The 22,585-nt window shown below is 36.8% G+C and overlaps 1 protein-coding gene across 2 annotated transcripts; it reads left to right on the top strand.

Moving 5' to 3' along the window:
- Positions 1-598: 598 nt before the first annotated feature.
- Positions 599-17,956, top strand: LOC127659441 (switch-associated protein 70-like). 2 transcript variants are annotated; one of them, XM_052149259.1, is made up of 13 exons: positions 599-745; positions 1,672-1,812; positions 6,753-6,926; positions 7,029-7,256; positions 8,986-9,132; positions 9,530-9,638; positions 9,773-9,954; positions 12,003-12,035; positions 15,171-15,278; positions 15,373-15,539; positions 15,643-15,841; positions 16,071-16,167; positions 16,255-17,956. In XM_052149259.1, exons 1-13 carry the CDS (start codon positions 608-610, stop codon positions 16,371-16,373), a joined length of 1,842 nt encoding a protein of 613 aa, XP_052005219.1. In that variant the 5' UTR covers positions 599-607; the 3' UTR covers positions 16,374-17,956. The 2 variants fall into 2 exon arrangements, with proteins under 2 accessions (XP_052005219.1, XP_052005229.1); XM_052149269.1 differs by lacking the exon at positions 12,003-12,035.
- Positions 17,957-22,585: the final 4,629 nt, after the last annotated feature.

Below are 22,585 nucleotides of genomic sequence, written 5' to 3'. Positions count from 1 at the left end.
ACCAATGGGACATAAATCAAAAGTGATTTACAAAAATCAGGGCTGAAATGGCAGGACTGTCACTTACCCTATTGGCCAGTGCTGCTTTGTTACTTTATCTTATGTTTGTTTATAATTTACATATACTTTATTCCTTGCAAATTGGAAGCATCAGTTAGATTGGGTGGAAATTTATAAACAAACACTAACGTTTACAGTATATGCCATAGTTTTTGTTTTTAGCAAAAGTGTTTATTAGCTGTCCTGCTATTAGCTGTTACGTTATATCTGAACATTTTCTAGCTATCATTGCAATTTTTTTTTTTAAATAAAATAATCCTTAATATAAATATATATATATTTTTTTACTTTCTAGTACAATATGAAAAATAAATGTTATAAATTTTCTGAACTACCTGAAGTACTGTTTTTCTATTTGAACTACTTATCCGAATGGGACAGCAAAAAAATACATTAAATACAAATACAAATTAAATAAAAAACTATTTGACCCTGTAAATATGTGTGATTTATGCAAAGAAGTATAATCAGTCTCTGGTGTAGTGCGGACAGCGTCAGTCACGTGACTCACGTTCAGCGCTCGTTGTACTGACTGACTTGAGTGAGGATGAGTTTTACAGGCGCTCCGATATCATCCACTTCATTTACCATGATATCCCAGGAAGAAATACTCAAGCCCATATGGCACGCCTTTACTGCACTGGATATAGACCGAAACGGCAAAGTTTCAAAATCCCAGCTAAAGGTGAGCACACATACATGCATAAAATAGATACTCCTCTAAAATCTTCTAGACAGCGCGCTTGTTTCCGTGTATTAAAACTCAAGTGCACAATATTTTCCAACGAAAGTTATTTCAACCAATCAAAAAGTTGCGAAGGATCAAAGAAATGGACTGATAAATAGATGTTTTTTTTCCTCCAAATTTATTTAGCTTAACGTTTAATTAATTTAAACATACATAGTAATCAGAATGATAACACTTTACAAAAGTTTTTACAAAAAATATATATTTGATAACATTAGTTAATGCATCAGATATCATGAATTACCAATGAATAAATCATATATATATATATGCTATTTTGCATTGTTCGTTCATGATGTTAATTCATAATGCATTGCCAAATGTTAACATATACAACGTTTTATTTAAAAAATGTATTAGTGCATGTGAAAATGAACATTAACCTAGATTTACCCGTTATTGATATATAAGTATTGTACATTGTTAGTTCATGCATACTAATGCAGTTAACTAATGTTAACGAAAATAACCTTATTATAAAGTGTTAACCTCAGAATGAAGTAAAAGTGCTATTTTTGCACATCTCTTCTCAATCTACAAAAGCTATGCATTATTACACCCTTTAGTTGCAATTTTAATGATTGTGTTTGTGACAGTTAGTTATAAACATGATTTTACTCCCAAATATACAATGAAGATGGCACTGGTGGTGAAACAATCTAGGGTCTTTTCTTAATTTGTTTACTAATCTTCAAATAACGCTTGATTAGACTTGCATATGTATGCAAGATATCAGTGTACTGAAGCGAAGAAATCCATGGCATGCAGCTTTTGTATTTCTACAAAATCTATAGAATTTTAGGTCCAGATGTTTATGCTATAAATGCAATCGATAATCCTACGAATTTTGTCTGTCTCTGAAGGTGCTGTCTTACAACTTGTGCACCATACTGAGAATCCCCCATAAATCTTCAGCCCTGGAAGAGCACTTTCAAGAAGATAATATGGGACCAGTGTCGACTCAAGGGTACATGCCCTACCTGAACACGTTCATACTAAATAAGGTAATAAGTCCACTGTCAAAGCACTGACTTAGGACTATTTCACTCTAGTTGTAGATCCTTTTAGATTACATAAATGGCATGATTATACATTTACATTGTATTTTGATATACAGAGGCGCCAAAACGTATTTGGATACTTAAGTCACACTTAAAATATATGAATACTGATTTTGCATTATTCCATATCAATTGATACACTGTTTAAAATTATGACAAAATATCTGGATACTTTTGGTTTGCCAAACTGTCCATAGTTCATGTGATGAACTACACTGTATGCAATTCGAACCTCTTACCAGCACAAATACAAGATTTTGTCAGTTTAGCCTAGAAGTTTGTAATTTTCCTCAGGCTGCATATTACGCATGACACACAAAGCGATGTTCTTTTTGTGTCTATTTTCTTATCTGTACCATTACATCATTTTTAGTAATTAGGTAATTGATATTAAAGTAAATAAAAAAAGTTTTGACTTTATGAAAGCATAGGAAGAGCAGTATATATAGTTAAACACTAATGCACATAAAAAAAATAAAATAAAAAATAGATTTGTTAATGACCAGAAGCTGTCACCACACCCGAGACTTATGACTAATGTGGCATGATACTTCTTACTCATATATGGATACTTTTATAGTCTATTACTAAAAATGACAATTTAAAGGGATGGTTTACCCAAAAATGTATATTACTTCATCATTTACGGTACTCATGCCATCCCAGATGTGTATGACTGTTCTTTCTTCTGCTGAACACAAACAAAGCTACAGCTGTGTAGGTCCATACAATGCAAGTGAGTGGTGGTCAGAACTTTGAAGGTCCAAAAAGCATATAAAGGCAGCATAGAAAGTAATCCATATGACTCCAGTGGTTTAATCCATGTCTTCAGAAGCGATATGATAAGTGTGGGTGAGAAACAGTACAATATTTAAGTCCTTTTTTTAACTATAAAGTCTTCTCCCTGCCCAGTAGGTGGCGATATGCACATAGAATGCAAATCACTATAAACAAAAGAAGAATGTGAAAATGGATATTTATAGTAAAAAGTAGTTAAATATTGATCTGTTTCTCACCCACACCTATCATATCTCTTCTGAAGATATGTATTTAACCACTGGAGTCATATGTTTTTTTTGTTGACACGATAGCGTTGCAGAGATGCAGCATATTTGCCAGATACACATTTGGTATATGCTGTGGACATGCATTCTACCCCATCCCAAACCAGAGTATGTGGATGTCAACAGAAGAGGGTTAGATTGTACCCAAAAAGGAACCGGTTGTCTTCTGCTACTGTTGCCCATTAGCTACGAGGTTTAACATGTTGTGTGTTCAGAGATGCATAGGACTGTTATAACATGTGGTTACTTACACCTTCCTGTTTTTTTGAACAGGTCTGGTTAATCTCCTTTGACTTGTTTTATTAACAAGGCATCTTCACCTACAAAGTTGTCACTTACTGGATGTTTTTTTTCCCCCTCAAACCACCCTCTGTTCATTTTTAGAGACAGTTGTGCATGCAAATTCCTTGAGATCAGCAAGTTTCTGAGATACTCAGACTTCTGCGCTAATAGATGCTCTTCCGCTTAGCACTGCCAGAGCTGGAGTGGGATTCATATTTATCCCAGGAATGAGTAGGGTGCGGGGCAGTTGAGTTGACTATTGGTTGGGACTGTTTAACAAAATTATATTGAGAAAATGTGAACATGGCAAAATATACAATATATGCAATTACGAGAAAAATATTAGCTCTCTATTTCTTTATATACCATATATGGCATTTGAGATTTAAGTTTAACCACTGTGAATTTAGCTTTCTGAGATATGACTTTGTTCTGTCTAAATATAAGTGAATTTAAAGTTGTACTAAAATATCACATACCTACTCTCATTTAATTTTAGCTTCTACCAAGCAAAGTGCTTTACATAGTAATGATAAAGAAAATACAAGATGCAAAAATAATTTTAAAACAAAATAATAATAATAAAAATATAAATCCAGTGAGAATAAAACGTATACCAATGAAATGCATAAATTATTTGTCTTTATGTTTGTAAATACCATTTAAATCCATAATTACAACCAAAATGAATTCAGTTCTTGTACTAGTAAGTTTAAGAAGATCGATCTTTGAACGCATAATACAATAATAAAGGCTCACTTCTGAGGTTGTTTTGATGTTTTTAGTTGACCCAAAAATACAAATTCTCTCATCATTTACTCACCCTCATGCCATCCCAAATGTGTGACTTTCTTTCTCCTGTTGAACACAAATAAAGATTTTAAGAAGAATATCTCAGCTCTGTAGGTCCATAAAATGTTAGTGAATGGAGGCCTAAACTCCAAAACCTCCAAAAAGGAGATATAGTCATTGTAAAAGTAATCCATCAGACTCCATTTGTTTAAACAATGTCTTCTGAAGTGATCCAGACTGTTTTGGGTGAGAACAGACCGAAATTAAACTTTTTTCACTGTACAGCTTGTCACTGCAGTCTCTTGGCATGATCATGACACTTCCTACTGCATGACGCATGCGCAGAGTGCTTGATGACACCATATGAAGTATAATCGAGCTTGAAATCATGATCGCCAAGGAGACTGTGGTCAAGACTTACAGTTTTGTTCTCACCCAAAACCAACTGGATCACTTCAGAGGACATTGTTTAATGTCTTAGAGATTAATGTTTAGTGTGTGTGTTCTGCGTTGTGGCTGAAATATATAGTTATTGATTTTTTATGATTAAATCTCATTTGGAATAATGTTTAGTCTTATGGATTACTTTTATGCTTACTTTTTTTTTGTGGAATTCTGGTCACCATTCACTTGCATTGTATGGACCTACAGAGCTGAAATATTCTGAAAGCTGAAAGTGTGTTCAGCAGAAGAAAGTGCACATCTGGGATGGCATGAAGTGAGTAAATTAATTTTCATTTTGGGTTGAACTATCCCTTTAATCTTTTAAGGGGCGTAAAGCTCCACTATTTCCTTACCGTTTCCATGAACTGTAAATGTGCATTACCTTGAGGGAGCCTGCCTTTTTTGTTATGGAGCATCTGAACGACCTATTTGCTGTAATAAAATAGTTGTACATTGTTATTAAATCCTGCCAGGAGACATCGCAGAATAAGTGCAATAGCTCACATAATGAAGGCTTAATGCACACATTAATGCGCATTTTAACTAATGCGAAACTCTAGAAAATTCACCTTCTCCTAGCGCATCAATTTTACACAATTTTTGAGAGTTTATTCATTATCAAGCGTTTCCATTCAGGATTTTTTTATGCGCATTTTAAAAAATCCATTCAGCTAATAGTATCTGCCCTTTCTGGATCTCACGTGATCCTTCCACCTCCACCAAGTGAAGCAAATGGAGCAACCGCCAATGTTACGGAGTTCTATAAGGAAGACTCGCAGACTTGAGTGAAATTTAAGATGACATTTATTTGATGAATATAAAACAGAAAAGTAATTTCTCTCTTTGGCGGTCCGAAGATTTTGTACTCTGAACCATCATATCCTGCCGGAGATAGGAGGCAGGGGCGAGGAGCCTACCCCCGTGCAGGACGGGACTCAACTGGTGGTAGTGGGGTGGTGGAGGTTGCCACGTTAGCACACTGAAACGGCAATGTGATAGATTGTGAGCAGACTTATAAAGCAACGGCTTACATGTGATTGGCTAGGAATAACCCAGCTAATGGTGCGATGATGTACAGCTGCTAGTCTTCCTGCTAGAACTACGCTGCACTTACTTTTCTATCCCATCTCACTCTCTATTCTGTTTGGGTGTGAGATGCTTAAACACGGACTCGCGAAGACGCCAGCAGGTAGAGACCGATCTTCCGAGGAGAGGCGCGCTGGTGTTTAAAGGCAGCGGTGAAGAGGCTGCATTTTTTTTGTTGACTGCTGGCTAACTTTGGGCGCCTTTCCAATTTCTTCCATTCATTTTAATAGAAGTGGTCCGTCTCTGCTAAGTGATCTCTGTTTTGACAAGAAGGAAATGTTCATGCAACATTGACGTCACTTGATGTCACCAATGAACAGTCCTTGAAATGATGTAGAAAACAAACTGTATCTAGGCCTTCAAGGTTCAAGGTTCAAGATCATGATAATGTCTTTATTTGTGAAGACTTTAAGTGCAACCATTAAGTGCATTTTATGCATCTTTATGTACAATTTTCTATATAAACAGACATTATTAATGCTTGATGGATCTTTTTGACCATTGCACCATGTCTTGCAGTTTTTTTTAGCATCTCTCACATGAGAGTTGAGCACAGTGTTTTTAAGACGTTAAACCTAGTGCACTATTTGTTTTAGACACACACTTGAGAGGAAGTGTTAGATGTGTGTGACTTTAAAATTGAACGCTATTCTGATTACGATAACTTATTATTATATATACTTTTAAAATGAATGCGTGGTTCTGCCAGACCAATTTATGAGCGGCCCACCAGAATTTCCCCGATCCTCCAGATTAGCTACTCCGGCCCTGCGCCTTGCCATCATCTTGAAACTGTCAGGCCATTCTCCTCTGACTGTCATTGATAAGATTTTTTCGCCCACAGAACTGCTGCTTACTGGATTTTTTTTGGTCTTTTGCAACATTTTCTGTAAACTCCTTTTCTTCCCCTTTCCTGATGTTCAGTTTGAACACCAACTGAACCTCTTCACCATGTCATGCTTTTATGCATTGATTTGCTGCCACATGATCTGCATTAACAAGGTGTATAGGTGTACCTAATAAAGTGGCCATTCAGTCCTCATAAAGTATATCTCATATATTTCAGTATATCATATACTATAATATATACTGTACCTTATAACAATGAAAATGTAACCTCTCTACTGTATACTGAATACTGCGGAAAAGATTATACATCTTAGCATTATAGGCCTCAAGTGAGATTTCAGTCATTTTGACTATTGTAAATTGCAGATCCAGCCCAACTTTGATTTCGCCGAACTGAATAAGATGTGCTGGACTCTGTGTGCACCAAAGCGCATCAGCAGCAAGCAGCTGCTCATCTCTGGAGTTGATGCCTTCAAGGTGTGGTGTATCTTCAACTTCCTGTCTGATGATAAATATCCATTACATATAGTCACAGAAGAGGTTGGTCCCAGTCTTTAATTTCATTTTGGTAAAGTCATATCTTTGTGATTATATGATGTCAAATGTAATTTAAAATAATAAAGAAGCATTTTATTGTACCAGATCGAGTACTTACTGCGCAAGCTGTTAGCATCAATGAGTTGCAGCTGGAATGAGGGCAGGTTTGAAGACTACAAAATGCAGCTGAGTGTAAAGAAGCATAATCTCAATGCCTGGGAGCTGATTGACCTTATTGGCATGGGTCATTTCACCAAGGGCATAAATCCTCAGATCGTCACCATGGGAATCAATGAGGTCTATCGGGAACTTACACTGGATATTATAAAACAGGTGGGTATCTGTGCTTAGGTATTTTAGTATGGACATTACAGAATTTGTCTATATATTTTGCATCTATAGACCATTTTAAGAATGTAAACAAAAACAAACGTGCTCCAATCCCCGGTGTCGCATCTAATTCTCGCGGGGGGATCGGGTACGGTGACGCATCCAAGCCGCCTTTTCACTCTCTCCAACATTCGTATATGACATACGTCGTATTTCTCCCCCTAGTGGCAGTCGTGATGAATTGATTGCAAAATCTATTGATATTTCTCACGTCGCGCTGATAGTTTTGCATGAATACATCACTTCCAGTCAGGCGGTCACATATGGTCTAGTCGCACAAGTTTAAATATTGCAGCCGAGGCTCAAATCGGATTCGAAAATGTCGCAACCTGAGACGGTCGGAACCTCACGCAGCTCCCGTGGGACTTCCCAATAGAAATGAATAACTTCTGGTCTATCACTTGTCGTTTGTCAGATGCAGTGAAAAGGTGGCTTAACTCGCACCGGACCCTCGCCGCTCTTTGTTGTTCATGGTCAAATTTGGCTGAAAACAATAAACATTTTATTTGTATTTTTATTAAATAAATGTAATAACACTAAATTCAATAAAGTAAAAACTATAAAGTTGTGCATTTTTGGGGCGATTTAATGCTAGATCTTATCTACTCAATTGCACAATAATTTTTTACATTTTTGTTAATTTCAGTACTGTAAAAACCTACACTTCTATAAACTGAAACATGAAGAAAATATGGTGTTGAAAAAAGGATCAATTACTTAATCATGTCATGACAAAAATAACCAGTAGATGGCTACAGAGATCCACTAATTCATTCCTGGTTGTAACTAGATAAATGTGTGTGTGTGTGTGTGTGTGTGTGTGTGTGTGTGTGTGTGTGTGTGTGTGTGAGAGAGAGAGAGAGAACACATGTGTTCTGCATTGTAGATGTGTTCTAGTGTTACCTCTTCATTTCTGTCTCTGTGTGTTCTCCAATGTGGCTGAATTATTGATTTTATTAGACAAATGCCAAAAAAGAGATTGCTCTGTGTTATAGTCTAATCCATTTCCTATGGTCTGTCAAATTTGACTGCGAACAACAAAAGTGTCAAAAAGTGTTTTTTTTGTCATGCAGCCTAAACTCATGGAATCCAGTCCAAGTTTGTTTTGTGTTCAGAGGCAAATGTAGGAAAGTAACCAACCCTTGATGCAATCAGATAAAGTATACCATTTTTATTAAAGATTAAAGATTTCTGGTCAAAAATGACCAAACAGCACACAAGGGTCAAAAATGTGTTTTGAGACAACTGTATTCTGCGTTTAGCTTTTTAAATACAGTAACACGTTCTGTCTGAATAGCCCCTTAAGAAAACTTTCTTTTCTCTGATGATGTCAGAATTTGTGTTTAAAAAGAATGCCATAATGTTACAAATGTATAATGGCAATTTACATTATTGTATAAAATTGGTAAATATGCAATGACTACTGACTAGCCAATTGAAAAGAAATCGGACTTTGAAAATGTACTTTTTATTAGTTGAAGTGAGTCACATAGTAGACACTTTTATTCAAAGCAACGTTTTGATTGTCAGCTGTATAATTGTTTTAATATACGGCCATACAATGCTTATCTTCACAGTGTATGTTGATTGAGTTTTAAAGTGTAGCTTGCAAGCAAAGTGTCTCAACTGCAGGCAATTTTTTTTTTAGCATGCTGACTTTTCATGTGAATAGGGCTATATGATGAAAAAAGGGCACAAAAGGAAAAACTGGACCGAGCGATGGTTTGAGCTACATCTCTCCTACATGGCATATTATGTGAGTGAAGACCTCACTGAGCAGAAGGGATGTATTTCACTGGATTGCAACTGCCGTGTTGAGGTAAAATCCTGCAAGAACATTTGTGGTATTACTTTGTTTTAATCACGAGTATTAGTTTACCCAAACATGACAATTCTCATTATTTACTCATCCTCATGTTGATCAGAACCTTCTGTGGAACACAAAAGAAGATCTTTTTAAAGTAAATGAAAGTTGTTTTGAAGTCATGATTTACTGAACATCTTCCCACTGTAGCTCTAAATGTATAATTTGTGCTTGCACACCTCCAGACGTCATGGTTCTGTGTCCCATGACATGTTTTGAATTGAATGTAGGCATAAATGAGTTTTGTGAGCTACTGCAGGAATACGGAGACATTTAGAACAACATGAGGGTGGGTAAATTATGTCAGAATTTTCCTTCTATTCCTTAATATCTTACATTTCTGTCTTTGCAGTCCTTACCAGACAAAGATGGGAGGAGAAACCTCTTCATTATAAAATGCATTGAAAAATGTTTTGAGATCAGTGCACCGGATAAAAAGTTAAAACAGGAGTGGATTCAAGGTATCTATGCAATTTCTTTTTTTACACATATAAATGTGAGAAATGTTCTCTATTGAGTGTGAGTATGTGGTCCAGGTGAATGATCTTACTCCTTCTCAATGTATGTGTTTTCTGTATGTTTGTGTGTGCATTAGCCATCGAGGACTGCATTTTCCGCACAATGCAAGGCCTTTCCTCCTCACACCGTGAGGCCAGACAGAAACGAAGGGAACAGAGGAACCAAATGAAAGCAGAACAGGAGACCATAGAGAGCAGAATGAGAGAGCTGCAACTGGCCAACCGAAGCAAGCAGGCCCAGCTGGAGGCCATGAGTAAGGTCAAGGTCAAATTTATTTATATTGCACATTTAAAACAACACGAGTGCTGACCAAAGTGCTGCAGATCAGGCATAACAGCAAATAAGATACATTTGAATGGGAACATAAAAATGTTAAAAATTAAAATAAAGATATAAACAAACAATTCAACTATTAGAAAACAAACCAGATATTACTAAAACCAGAAGATAAGCAACTAAACGTTGGCAATAAAAAGTCCAAACCCCAGGGCAGGTTATAGATAAGTCTGAGAGAAAAAGTACGTTTTAAGGGACGATTTAAAATAGTTTATTGTTGGTGAGAATCTGATAGAGAGGGACAAACTATTCCAAAGTTTCGTGCCATCACAGAAAAGACCCTGTTGCCTTTGGTTTTTAATCGTGACTGAGGAATGGATAGTAACGGCTGAGAAGAGGATCTGAAGGTATTGTGGCCTTCCTCATGTCATTGAAAGATACAAAAATGTAAGTCACCTGCCGAATCTAAGAACTCTAGCCATTATAGTACACTTAATGTTGTTTAAGAAGGCAAGTCATTTTCTAGAAATCATAGTTCAGCTTCCTTTAATTTGATTGGACATTTGGCGTTCCAAGTGTTCTGATATTTATAATAACACTTGAATTCTGGAATGCTTAACTCTTTGAATCACAATGCTTGTCTTTGTTTGTGTTGCTCGGCAACAGACAGTGGTTAAACCTGCTTTGGCTTCTTTAAGAACTGCGTATATTTAATTGGCTAAGTATAAATAAATAACAAAAACTGTCCATATTGTGTCTAAAATGTAAGTTGCATTACATTAACTTTTAAAAGACAATGTAGTATAGTTTATAGAACTGTTAAAACCATAGCACACACACAAGAGTGCTGTTGTACTGAAAATCAGCACTGTGAATACCAATGGCCGAATCACAGCTGTGATGATACAGTCAGGTCCATAAATATTGGGACATCGACACAATTCTAATCTTTTTGGCTCTATACACCACCACAATGGATTTGAAATAAAACGAACAAGATGTGCTTTAACTGCAGACTTTCAGCTTTAATTTGAGGGTATTTACATCCAAATCAGGTGAACGGTGTAGGAATTACAACAGTTTGTATATGTGCCTCCCACTTTTTAAGGGACCAAAAGTAATGGGACAGATTAACAATCATAAATCAAACTTTCACTTTTTAATACTTGGTTGCAAATCCTTTGCAGTCAATTACAGCCTGAATTCTGGAACGCATAGACATCACCAGACGCTGGGTTTCATCCCTGGTGATGCTCTGCCAGGCCTCTACTGCAACTGTCTTCAGTTCCTGCTTTTTCTTGGGGCATTTTCCCTTCAGTTTTGTCTTCAGCAAGTGAAATGCATGCTCAATCGGATTCAGGTCAGGTGATTGACTTGGCCATTGCATAACATTCCACTTCTTTCCCTTAAAAAACTCTTTGGTTGGTTTTGCAGTGTACTTCGTGTCATGTCACCCTCAATGTCTATAGTGGTTACGGCCCTGATTGAAAGAACTAGTCCTCACATAGGTTGCATATTCATTACAATGGGCATTAAATCTTTTAAACTCTCATCTTCCACTATATGAATCATATATTAATCGCTTTGATCTCCTCACAAAAAGCACTGCAAACAACGTCTCATTCTTAGTTAAAGTCATAGTTATGACTTGAACTGCTTCTGTGATAATGAAATTGTTGTAATACACTTGTTGTTGGTATTTTTTATTTTTTTTACTTTGAAAGTTTCACATCCATATGAATTTGCTTGCAGTATGAAACCTTTAGTCAGGCTTCATATCGACATTATGAGCTCTTGTTGTTCCTTTACCATGCAATGAAAGATAAAGAACTCTCAAAATGATAAATGTTTAGGTATTTCAAAAACATTTTCACATAACTGACATGTATATTATAAGCTACATGAGGACACCTGAAAAAAGAGAACTTCTGAGCAATGAAGCCACACTTCCTGTGAATGGGGTATTTTAACAGTATCTAGTTCCTGTTTGTTGTCCAGAATCTGAAGGGATTGTTCTTTTATTATTGCAGGCCTCATCGTCTGTTGCATGTCCAGTAAATCAGGTTATTATTTTTACTCTAATTTTGTCTCTATAGTTTGACATTTTTGGGTTATGCTAACTAACTAACTAACTAACTAACTAACTAACTAACTAACTAACTAACTAACTAACGCTTTGTTCAAACTGCAGGGAAAATCTTTATTTTCTGCTCTCAAATTAGATTTTTTTAGACTGACTGGTCTGATTTTTTTCTGCATTTGCTTTTGCTAGCACATCCAAATCAGTTGTCATAGTAATGACGCAGATTTGCGTATGTTCACCAAGCAGTGGATGTTTTTCCATTGATTATGTTTTTCAGGGCAGTATCCAAAAATGAACACATTCATCACAAACACAGGCTAAAAAAATGGGAGAGGTGGCATATGCAATGTTTCTTGCTGCTTGGGTTAACAACTGTCCCGTTTTAGCCGGGATGTCCCATATTTTGGCCGACATTACCATACAGGGTTAGGTTAGGGTTACACATACAGGTCGATAAAAATTAAGCATCCCGTATTTGTGTGAGACATTCAACCTTATCACGTTGTGGTGGTATACCGTATCTCTTTAGGTGGGTAAAGCCAATATCTGTATTGTAAGAGAGGTTTGCACTGCTTTGGCTGCCCTGTATCATTTATATGACATATGGGTGCGTTCCATTCAGAAGTGATCATGCCCTATTTCCCTTTAAGACTTTCACTGTGACAGTTTCAGAGTGCTGAAATGTGTAATAAAACAGTTGGTCATTTTGAACTCACTTTTTAAGTCATTTTAAATTAAAAGTATGTTTGTAACGATCCTACAGCATGGATAGCATTATTTCCCTTCGAAGTGCCCTGTGAAGGCATCATTCATGATGTTTGGAATGCAGTATATGTCTTCTCATTGCAAAACATGAAGTAACAACTGTAGTGTACAACAAATGATGGAAAAAAAAAACCCACATGAAATCCGATTTGCAAAAATCTGATTTTAATCAGATTTCAAACCACCTACAAAAACCTATGAGGCCAATTCGTTTTTTTCTGCCTGTGTGAACATTGCCTAACTAACCAACTAGCAAAATAACCAACTAGCAACCAACCAAAACAACAACAAACAAAAAAAAAACACTAACCAACTAAATCCAGTAGCCAAATTCTCCCCTGATTTTCAGGCATAGCCATCATTTACATAATCGTTGAGCCAGTAGGAGTGTGTTGCGCATTCACGTCCACCGGCAGGAGGTTTTTAATAAATTGACAGACAGAACTGCTGAGTTAATTGTTCCAGCAACTAGGAAAGCACATCAAACATGACACAAAAAATAATTCAGCCGCTGTGGTGAACACTTGTGGTCTCGTCAAGTGACCAATGAGCTTTTTCTTTTACTGAAGAACTGACAAGACGTCATGCTCTGATCTGAACGTTTTCATCAGCACTCGATTATATATAATATATGATTGCAAGTGTCGATTACAATCCACAGTGATTCTGTCACAAAGCCCTCCACCATACTGAATCCGCAAGTGTGGCACACCCTCGGCTAAAATCAAGTTGTTTAGTGTCTACTAATGTGGTGCCAGCTTAACTAACTAAACCAACCAACCAACCAACTAACTTAAAACAACAGCATTAATAATAATAATACAATTATTATTATGATTATTGTAGTTGTTTGCTTGTTTGTTGTTGTATTTATTTTCTAAATTACTCTTTTTTTTCCTTTTTTATTGATTAAATGAAGATGAAACTTAAACATGAAAATTAACATACCATAATTACTATAATAACTTTTGCTCTTTAGATATTTAGTCTTATCTGATTTAGATGTTGTAGTTAACATAACACAGTGTTTTAATCAGGCAACAATATCTCTTCCTTATAAATCTGATTTTTATCTTTACTAACTGCAACTGCAATGAGTGACAGGACATTTTTTTGGGCATCTTTTTCTGTGACAATCTCATTGGTCTAAAATCCTGCTTCTCAAAACTGTATATTAAACATCAAATATGTTGGACATAGCCTAGGACAGTGTTTCCCAACCTATATATATACATATATATTAAGGCTGTTGATTTAATGTGTAAATTCAGTGCAATTAACTTTTATAAAAAATAACGGGTTAAAAAATGTAAGGCAATTAATCAAATATCCAGACCGTAATAAGGAATATTCCTGAGCAATTCAAGCTTGAAGTTCCATCTGTTTTCTCTAGGGTGCAGTAAGCGAAACTTCAGCTATATAGGCAACATGCAGCTTATACAGAGAACAAACCACACTCACTTGACAGCAGACAGCAGACAGCACAGGGCACATTCTTGCATTCAAAATCCAAAACGCAAATCCAAACGCAGGTCTCTCAAGACGTGTTTTTCTAAGTTTCAAACTAATTAATTAATCGGCACACCATGTAATTAATTTGATTAATTAAAAATTGTAATCGATATATATATATATATATATATATATATATATATATATATGGTAGGCCTACATTGTTTACAGGCACAATTTGTACTATTTACAAGTATTTACACCAAACAAGTGCTAAAATGGTACTGTCGCTTTAAGAAAACCTGCAGTTCTGCACTTTGTTTTGATTAAGCGCATATCAATGAGAGTGAAGTCACACGGCTCCTTTATTATAATTAAATTCTTCTTATTATTACTTTTTGTTTTTTTGATCAACAACTGACTGTAAAGAACATAAAGGTTATTAAAAGAGACATTATCAAGACAAATGGATTGTATGGATCCTTAAACGGAATGAGTCAAAGCTAACTTTCACTCTCAACACGTGCAGTGAAAGGATCTCGGTGCTTAACTTCACAATCACAAGATCGATTTTGGGATTTTAAGAATTGCTGTTGTTTAAAAGAAGATTGCGATTAATGGGAAATCAGTATTTTTACCAATTCTAATCCATATTATTTTCATTTTAAGATATATATTTTTATTTATAGGTTAAACTAAGCAAAATCCAATTCTTTTTGCATACCCCTGGTTGGGAATCTCTGGGCTAGGACTGTTGATGACCAGTTGTTTTTTCTCCAAATGGCAATGATTTAAAATCAAGGCACAAATGGATTGAGACATTGCCCCCCATTAATTTGGCCTACAGAAATCTCTTAGTTTCTTCCTGTAGTTCTATAAGTCTTGTGTGGTCTGTCAGAATCTACAGGATGCAGCAGTCAGGGATGTTTTAGAGAAACAGAGAAGATTTCAAAATCAAACAGAACTTCTGGACCAGTACAAAAAGGACCTGGAGCAAGAGAAAATGGTAACCACAACACCCTAAAAGTCTTGGGTAAACCCTTATAGACATCTCAGAGTTTGAGATGCAGATGCTGATAATGCTCTTTGTTGTACCATAGGCTCGAAAGCAGGTGGAAGAGCAGGTGGCTGAAAAGTCCAGCCAATTGGAGCTGTACTGGCAGCGTATGAAGGAACTGGAAGAAATGTACAGTCAACTGAAAGAAGCACTAGAGGATGAGAGGCAGGCCAAACAGGACGAAAAAGCTCTGCACCAGTTGCAGGCCAGGTAGCAATGCACAAACACGTACAACATTTATCCGTATGCGGATCTGCCTGCGCGTAAGTGCACATCAAATGCAGAACATTTGTATTTGTGTGCTTTCATGAAGGCTTCTTGAAGAGGAGACAAGCAAGAAGCTTGAATTGGAGCAGATTTACTTGGTGCAGCAGGAGGTCATATATCAGTCTCAAAAGGAGAAAAAGGAGCTGGAGAAGGAGCGGTTGGAGAAGGAGCGTGCCCTGCAGGATGCAAAGAAGCAGCTAGAGAGCCTGGAAAAGCAGAGACAGGGGGCGCAAGAGGAGTACAAGGTAGTGGGTTGTTATTGAAGTGAAGCTCTGACACAGTTGGAAGGTTGTATTTTTTCCTGTTCAATTGGAGCTCTCCAATAAAGTGATTTTATATTGAGCATCAAATGGTGATCTGATGCGGTACCAAAAGTCTTTAGCGTACAAAAGTGAACAAAAATGTCTTTAAAATAACACATTTAGATTTATGAATATTAGCGTGAACTGCATAGGCATTTTAATTGTTTTTCAGGCAGTTACAATGAAATTGCAGCGGGCTACTAACAAGACAAAGGCGTGGAAACACAAAGTCACCGATCATGAGGGCTTAATACGACTCATTCAACCAGGTGAATAATTGCAACCATACTCAGATGTCCAATACCATTCCTGAAAGCACACAATTAATGCCTTAAGATGTTTCATGCATTTCTTAGGCACCAAGTCTCCTTTAAAAATTAGCAACTGGGGACAGGCAGCTTTCACTAATGCAGAGTTGGATCAGATGGAGAAGAAGTGGAAAGAGGGCAAGGATAAATCACATGATGGAGAGTAACACCTGATTCGTCCATTGTTTTTAAAATATAAATATATTTCTTAATGACCAGGCAGTCCTCACATTGACTGCCATGTTACTGGTTAAATCTTTTCACTGAAATGTGTTTTTAGTCAACGTTTAATTAATCACTCATATATCTTTTGTATATAAATTAACCTAAAGTCTTTTTTACAAATTAATAAATACATTTAGAAAATAGTTTAGAAACGTTATTATGATTCAAATTTGGTCATTTCAAAGTGGATTTTTTTTTTCTTCACGTTCCTGGATTTGATATTCCAAATTGAGATTTATTCTTAACATGGATAATGTTTTTTTTTTTTGCAGTTTGTAGTGCTAGCAAAGCACATAGTTATTTATGCATACTTTTGTCCACTAGATGTCCTTGTTGATACACATAAACTGCTCAGAGGGCTAATTTATACCCTAATTTTCTAGGCAGGGGTTTTCAAACTGGGGTCCAGGGACCCCCATGGAGACAAAACTAAAATAAAAAGTGATATTATTAATGAATTTGACATTATTAATGTTTCATTTTGCTTTATAAAGACTGGTTGGAAATCATGAGATTTACCATGACTATTTTATGCTATTGACAGCCACAGTTTTCAAGTTTTTAGGTTTGTGAAGAAAGAAAATGTCTTGTGCCATTTGCTTACTCACTGGGGGGTTGAAAGGCCATATTCTCAGTAAAGCTGCTTTGGAAAAATATTTATTGTGAAAGCACTATACATATACATTTAAATGTAATTGACAATGTTTCTTGTCAGATTTACATACAAACATTAATAGTGATAATAAAACTATTGTAAATACAATATATAGATAACAGGTACCGATAACATTTCAATCAAATATTTTGTCTTTGGTACAATGAGAATACAGAAGCCAATAATTTGATTGAGTTATAAATCATTTGTATATATTTTTTTCTCCCCAAATTGGAATGCACGATTCCCACGACTTAGTAGGTCCTCGTGGTGGCGCAGGTACTCACCTCAATCCGGGTGGCGGAGGACAAGTCTCAGTTGCATACGCTGCTGAGACTGTCAATCCGTGCATTTTATCACGTGGCTCGCTGTGCATGACACTGTGGAGACGCACAGCATGTGGAGGCTCATGCTACTCTCAACGATCCACGCACAACTTACCACGCACCCCATTGAGAGTGAGAACCATAAATCGTGACCACAAGGAGGTTACCCCATGTGACTACCCTCCCTAGCAACCGGGCCAATTTGGTTGCTAAGGAGACCTGGCTGGAGTCACTCAGCACGCCCTGGATTCGAACTTGTGACTCCAGGGGTGGTAGTCAGCATCAATACACGCTGAGCTACCAGTTCACACAATTTTTCTCACAAATATGAATATAAATATAATGAATGAATATTAAATATAAAGCTGACTTTGTATTTTAGGAAGGAGGTCCCTCGCAAGGATATCATCAGATTTGGGGATCATTGGCATCAAAAAGTTAAGATAGCTATTTAAACTTAAGATAGCTATGCAATTTTATAAATTATTTGTAACTTATGCCTGATTAAAATACCCTGCTATATTAAAAGAATAAATCTTCAACATCTGTGGTAGATGGGTTGATGTGGTTCATTCTTTTTGCAAATAAAATCTGCTTGTAGTCCCCTCATGCCATATACTTTATGCAAATTTACACATCTGGCAACAAAAACTGAGATGATTAACAGAACTAGAAGTTCAGCTGTAACTGCCAGGATGAGATAAGTTAGTATTGGGTTATTTCAGGGCAACAAGTAATCAATTTACAGTGATTTTAATACAGGTTACAGGTGCTGTAAGCGATTTTAGTATATTTACATTTATTCATTTGGCAGACGCTTTTATCCAAAGTGAATTTCAAATTAGGAATAATACAACATAAGCAATTCATCTTAGGTAGACAGTAGTACGATAAATAAAAAATGCCATCCAAGACAGAGATTTGAGTGCAACAAGAATGATATACACTCACCTAAAGGATTATTAGGAACACCATACTAATACTGTGTTTGACCCCCTTTCGCCTTCAGAACTGCCTTAATTCTATGTGGCATTGATTCAACAAGGTGCTGAAAGCATTCTTTAGAAATGTTGGCCCATATTGATAGGATAGCATCTTGCAGTTGATGGAGATTTGTGGGATGCACATCCAGGGCACGAAGCTCCCGTTCCACCACATCCCAAAGATGCTCTATTGGGTTGAGATCTGGTGACTGTGGGGGCCATTTTAGTACAGTGAACTCATTGTCATGTTCAAGAAACCAATTTGAAATGATTCGAGCTTTGTGACATGGTGCATTATCCTGCTGGAAGTAGCCATAAGAGGATGGGTACATGGTGGCCATAAAGGGATGGACATGGTCAGAAACAATGCTCAGGTAGGCCATGGCATTTAAATGATGCCCAATTGGCACTAAGGGGCCTAAAGTGTGCCAAGAGAACATCCCCCACACCATTACACCACCACCACCAGCCTGCACAGTGGTAACAAGACATGATGGATCCATGTTCTCATTCTGTTTACACCAAATTCTGACTCTACCATCTGAATGTCTCAACAGAAATTGAGACTCATCAGACCAGGCAACATTTTTCCAGTCTTCAACTGTCCAATTTTGGTGAGCTCTTGCAAATTGTAGCCTCTTTTTCCTATTTGTAGTGGAGATGAATGGTACCCGGTGGGGTCTTCTGCTATTGTAGCCCATCCGCCTCAAGGTTGTGCGTGTTGTGGCTTCTCAAATGCTTTGCTGCATACCTCGGTTGTAACGAGTGGTTATTTCAGGCAAAGTTGCTCTTCTATCAGCTTGAATCAGTCGGCCCATTCTCCTCTGACCTCTAGCATCAACAAGGCATTTTCGCCCACAGGACTGCCACATACTGGATGTTTTTCCCTTTTCACACCATTCTTTGTAAACCCTAGAAATGGTTGTGCGTGAAAATCCCAGTAACTGAGCAGATTGTGAAATACTCAGACCGGCCCGTCTGGCACCAACAACCATGCCACACTCAAAATTGCTTAAATCACCTTTCTTTCCCATTCTGACATTCAGTTTGGAGTTCAGGAGATTGTCTTGACCAGGACCACACCCCTAAATGCATTGAAGCAACTGCCATGTGATTGGTTGATTAGATAATTGCATTAATGACAAATTGAACCGGTGTTCCTAATAATCCTTTAGGTGAGTGTATATATACACACATATACTAGCAGCTGTACATCATCGCACCATTAGCTTGGTAATTCCCAGCCAATCACATGTAAGCTGTTGCTTTATAAGTCTGCTCACAATCTATCACAGTGCTGTTTCATTGTGCTAACACGGCAACCTCCACCACCCCACCACCACCTGTTGAGCCATGTCCCTGCCTCCTATCTCCGGCAGGATATGACGGTTCCGAGTACAACTTATTCAGACCGCCAAAGAGAGACAGATTGAAGAGGGTCTTAAATACTATCTCCATCCTTTGGTAAGTTTTACTCACTCTTTGTTTGTACATTTTACTTCAGCAATGTAGCACTGAATCAAACCATGATAAGAATACTTGCATTTTAACATACTTTGGCATGTACCACATGACACACACAAGTTTTAATGCATGCTTTGTAGTCTGATAGACAACATTACCTTGCTTTAATGGCTAAAGTAACAAGATCCAGAGCTGCGCACACAGACCTCAACACTTGGAGCACAAAACAAGATGACAGTAACAATCAACAGATAATTATCAATCAACTTATTAGATCATAAACAGGTAATTTTGAGTAGAACATTAACTTCAGACTTCATTAAACAAAATTCAACAATAAAATGGTAAAATCAGCTTGCAAACAGTGAAACCATGCAAGCTCATTAATTATTCATTTGTCTATTTGATTGTGTATTTGCATATCTATTTTATTTTCTGCTCACTTTTATTTTTATTCTATATTTTTATTATTGTCTCTGTCTTGTTCTATTGTTTGTGCTTTGGAAGCTTCTGTCACCAAGACAAATTCCTTGTATGTGTAATCATTCTTGGCAATAAAGCGCATTCTGATTCTGATCTTTTGTCATTGTCGGCATTACAAGTCATTTGTTGTTTTCCAGTTGACTCACACACGCGAGCACAAACACACACACACACACACACACACACACACACACACACACACTATAGAAAGTTTTAAATTGCTAAATGTTTACTTTGACTCTTCTGTTTTTTACTCTAATTCATTTCGGTTTTTTGGATGTACATTTGCTTGACATTATTATGCATCTTTGTAACACCATGGTCAGGTTTGAGTGCAAGCATAATGATATTAACTGCAAAAACTGACACTTCAAATACATTTTAAAATGCTAAACTTTGGCAAATAATAGTTTAATAATGTCTAAATATATCCAAATGCATATCTTGTGATAAAATATAAAATTAGGTTACAAAAGCCATCACTACATGGTCGGTGTATACAGCCATCTACCGTCTGTTACTGGCATGGTTTTGTTAGGTTATTTATATTTTGTTCACCAGATGACAGCAATCTGCCTCCAGTTTATGTCACATTCTCATATTTTCTTCATGTTTCAACTTATAGAAGTGTAGGTTCAGAATGTTTTATTTTTCAAAACGTTTCTTTTTTGTATATACAAATGAATGGTAACATTTATAAATGTACATGTAAATAAGATCCAAATAGCATAAAATCCCAAAAGAAATTCATAATTTTATTGTTCTTACTTCAGGGAATAAGAAATGGCATCATTATCATTATCATAAAAAAAAAAAAGATTACACATCTGACCCTTCCGGTCAAAATGACCATGAATACCAAACGGAGGTACCATTTTCCAATAACAGGACATTTACATTTATGCATTTGGCAGACGCTTTTATCCAAAGCGACTTACAGTGCCCTTATTACAGGGACAATCCCCCCAGAGCAACCTGGAATTAAGTGCCTTGCTCAAGGACACAATGGTGGTGGATGTGGGGATCGAACCAGCAACCTTCTGATTACCAGATTACCAGTTATGTGCTTTAGACCACTACACCACCACTACTGGTGGGGTTAAACTAACTTATTCACTGTAGATAGTATGTATGTAAATTTTTCAGTGTACATTTGCTTAAATATGCTACATATTTGAGGTTAATATATTTCAGAAGACATTAGTCCCATGTGACATTAGTCCCAAGTTAACAAATCAATGCATTGTCCTGAACTACATCTGAACTCAGTTGTTCTTGGAAAGAAACTTGTGCCATGAAGGCTGATGAATTAGAACATTTCAGAAACCCTATACCCAAAAACATGTCCATACCACATCCAATAGACACTGCCCTTCACATATGAGTGTCAAAACAAACCTGACTACGTGACGCCATGTCTATGTTCCTGGCACTGGGCAGGAAAAGAGAGCCCACATGTACCCCCTAACATGCACTACCTGCACAGACTATTACATTATCACAGATGATCATCTGTGGGCTTTAATCAAACAAATGCTAGACGTTTTGACACTGTGCAAATGAAATCAAATGGAACAGTTCATAGTTAGGGCAACAGCACAGTGCCAGAAATGGTCTGGATAACAGGCTAGGCCTTGCCAGTTTTACTTGTACTAAGATCATCACACTTACAAAGACCTACTGTAGGACAAACACAGAATGTGTTATTGAGGATAATGATGTGACACAAACCGAAACTTCCTTACATGCTTCTTTGAGTGATGCTCCATGACATCCATTTGCAACGTGGTGGATCACAATACAATGCAGCAAAGTCAGAGCGGCTTTTTATGGGCTTGTTTGTTTACACGATTGGCTGTTCATCAAATGATATACCTCATGGGTTTGTCTAACTCAATAACATGAATTTTTTGATTGCTGTATTGCTCATGTTTTTCCATAAACAATTGTATAAAAATGTCCCCCTCAGAAACGTGATGAGGACTTATAGAGGCCATCAAAGTAATTGAAAGCACACAAATAAATCAGTGGACACGTGATAAATTATTTCACGTGTCGGGTTTTGAAACCATGGTTTGATTGTGGGCACACACTTTCGGTTGGATATGTTCAAAAACCGCTGGACAAAGTGCAACAAGATTGGAATAGAATGCAGCAGTCTGAAGTATGTAACTTTATCTGTGTTAAAATACTTTCTCCTATCACAGCTTAATATGCAGAGACAGCTATTAGTAAGCCATTCA

This window comes from Xyrauchen texanus, chromosome 2, assembly GCF_025860055.1.
Source record: "Xyrauchen texanus isolate HMW12.3.18 chromosome 2, RBS_HiC_50CHRs, whole genome shotgun sequence".
Classification (NCBI taxonomy): domain Eukaryota; kingdom Metazoa; phylum Chordata; class Actinopteri; order Cypriniformes; family Catostomidae; genus Xyrauchen; species Xyrauchen texanus.
This window is presented reverse-complemented; position numbering and strand designations above follow the sequence as displayed.

Coding starts and splice junctions, on each gene's coding strand:
- LOC127659441 (XM_052149259.1), top strand. CDS start 608: ATGAGTTTTACAGGCGCTCCGATATCATCCACTTCATTTACCATGATA. Junction 12,036..15,170: donor TTGCATGTCCAGTAAATCAG/GTTATTATTTTT, acceptor GTGGTCTGTCAG/AATCTACAGGATGCAGCAGT. Junction 15,279..15,372: donor ACCTGGAGCAAGAGAAAATG/GTAACCACAACA, acceptor GTTGTACCATAG/GCTCGAAAGCAGGTGGAAGA.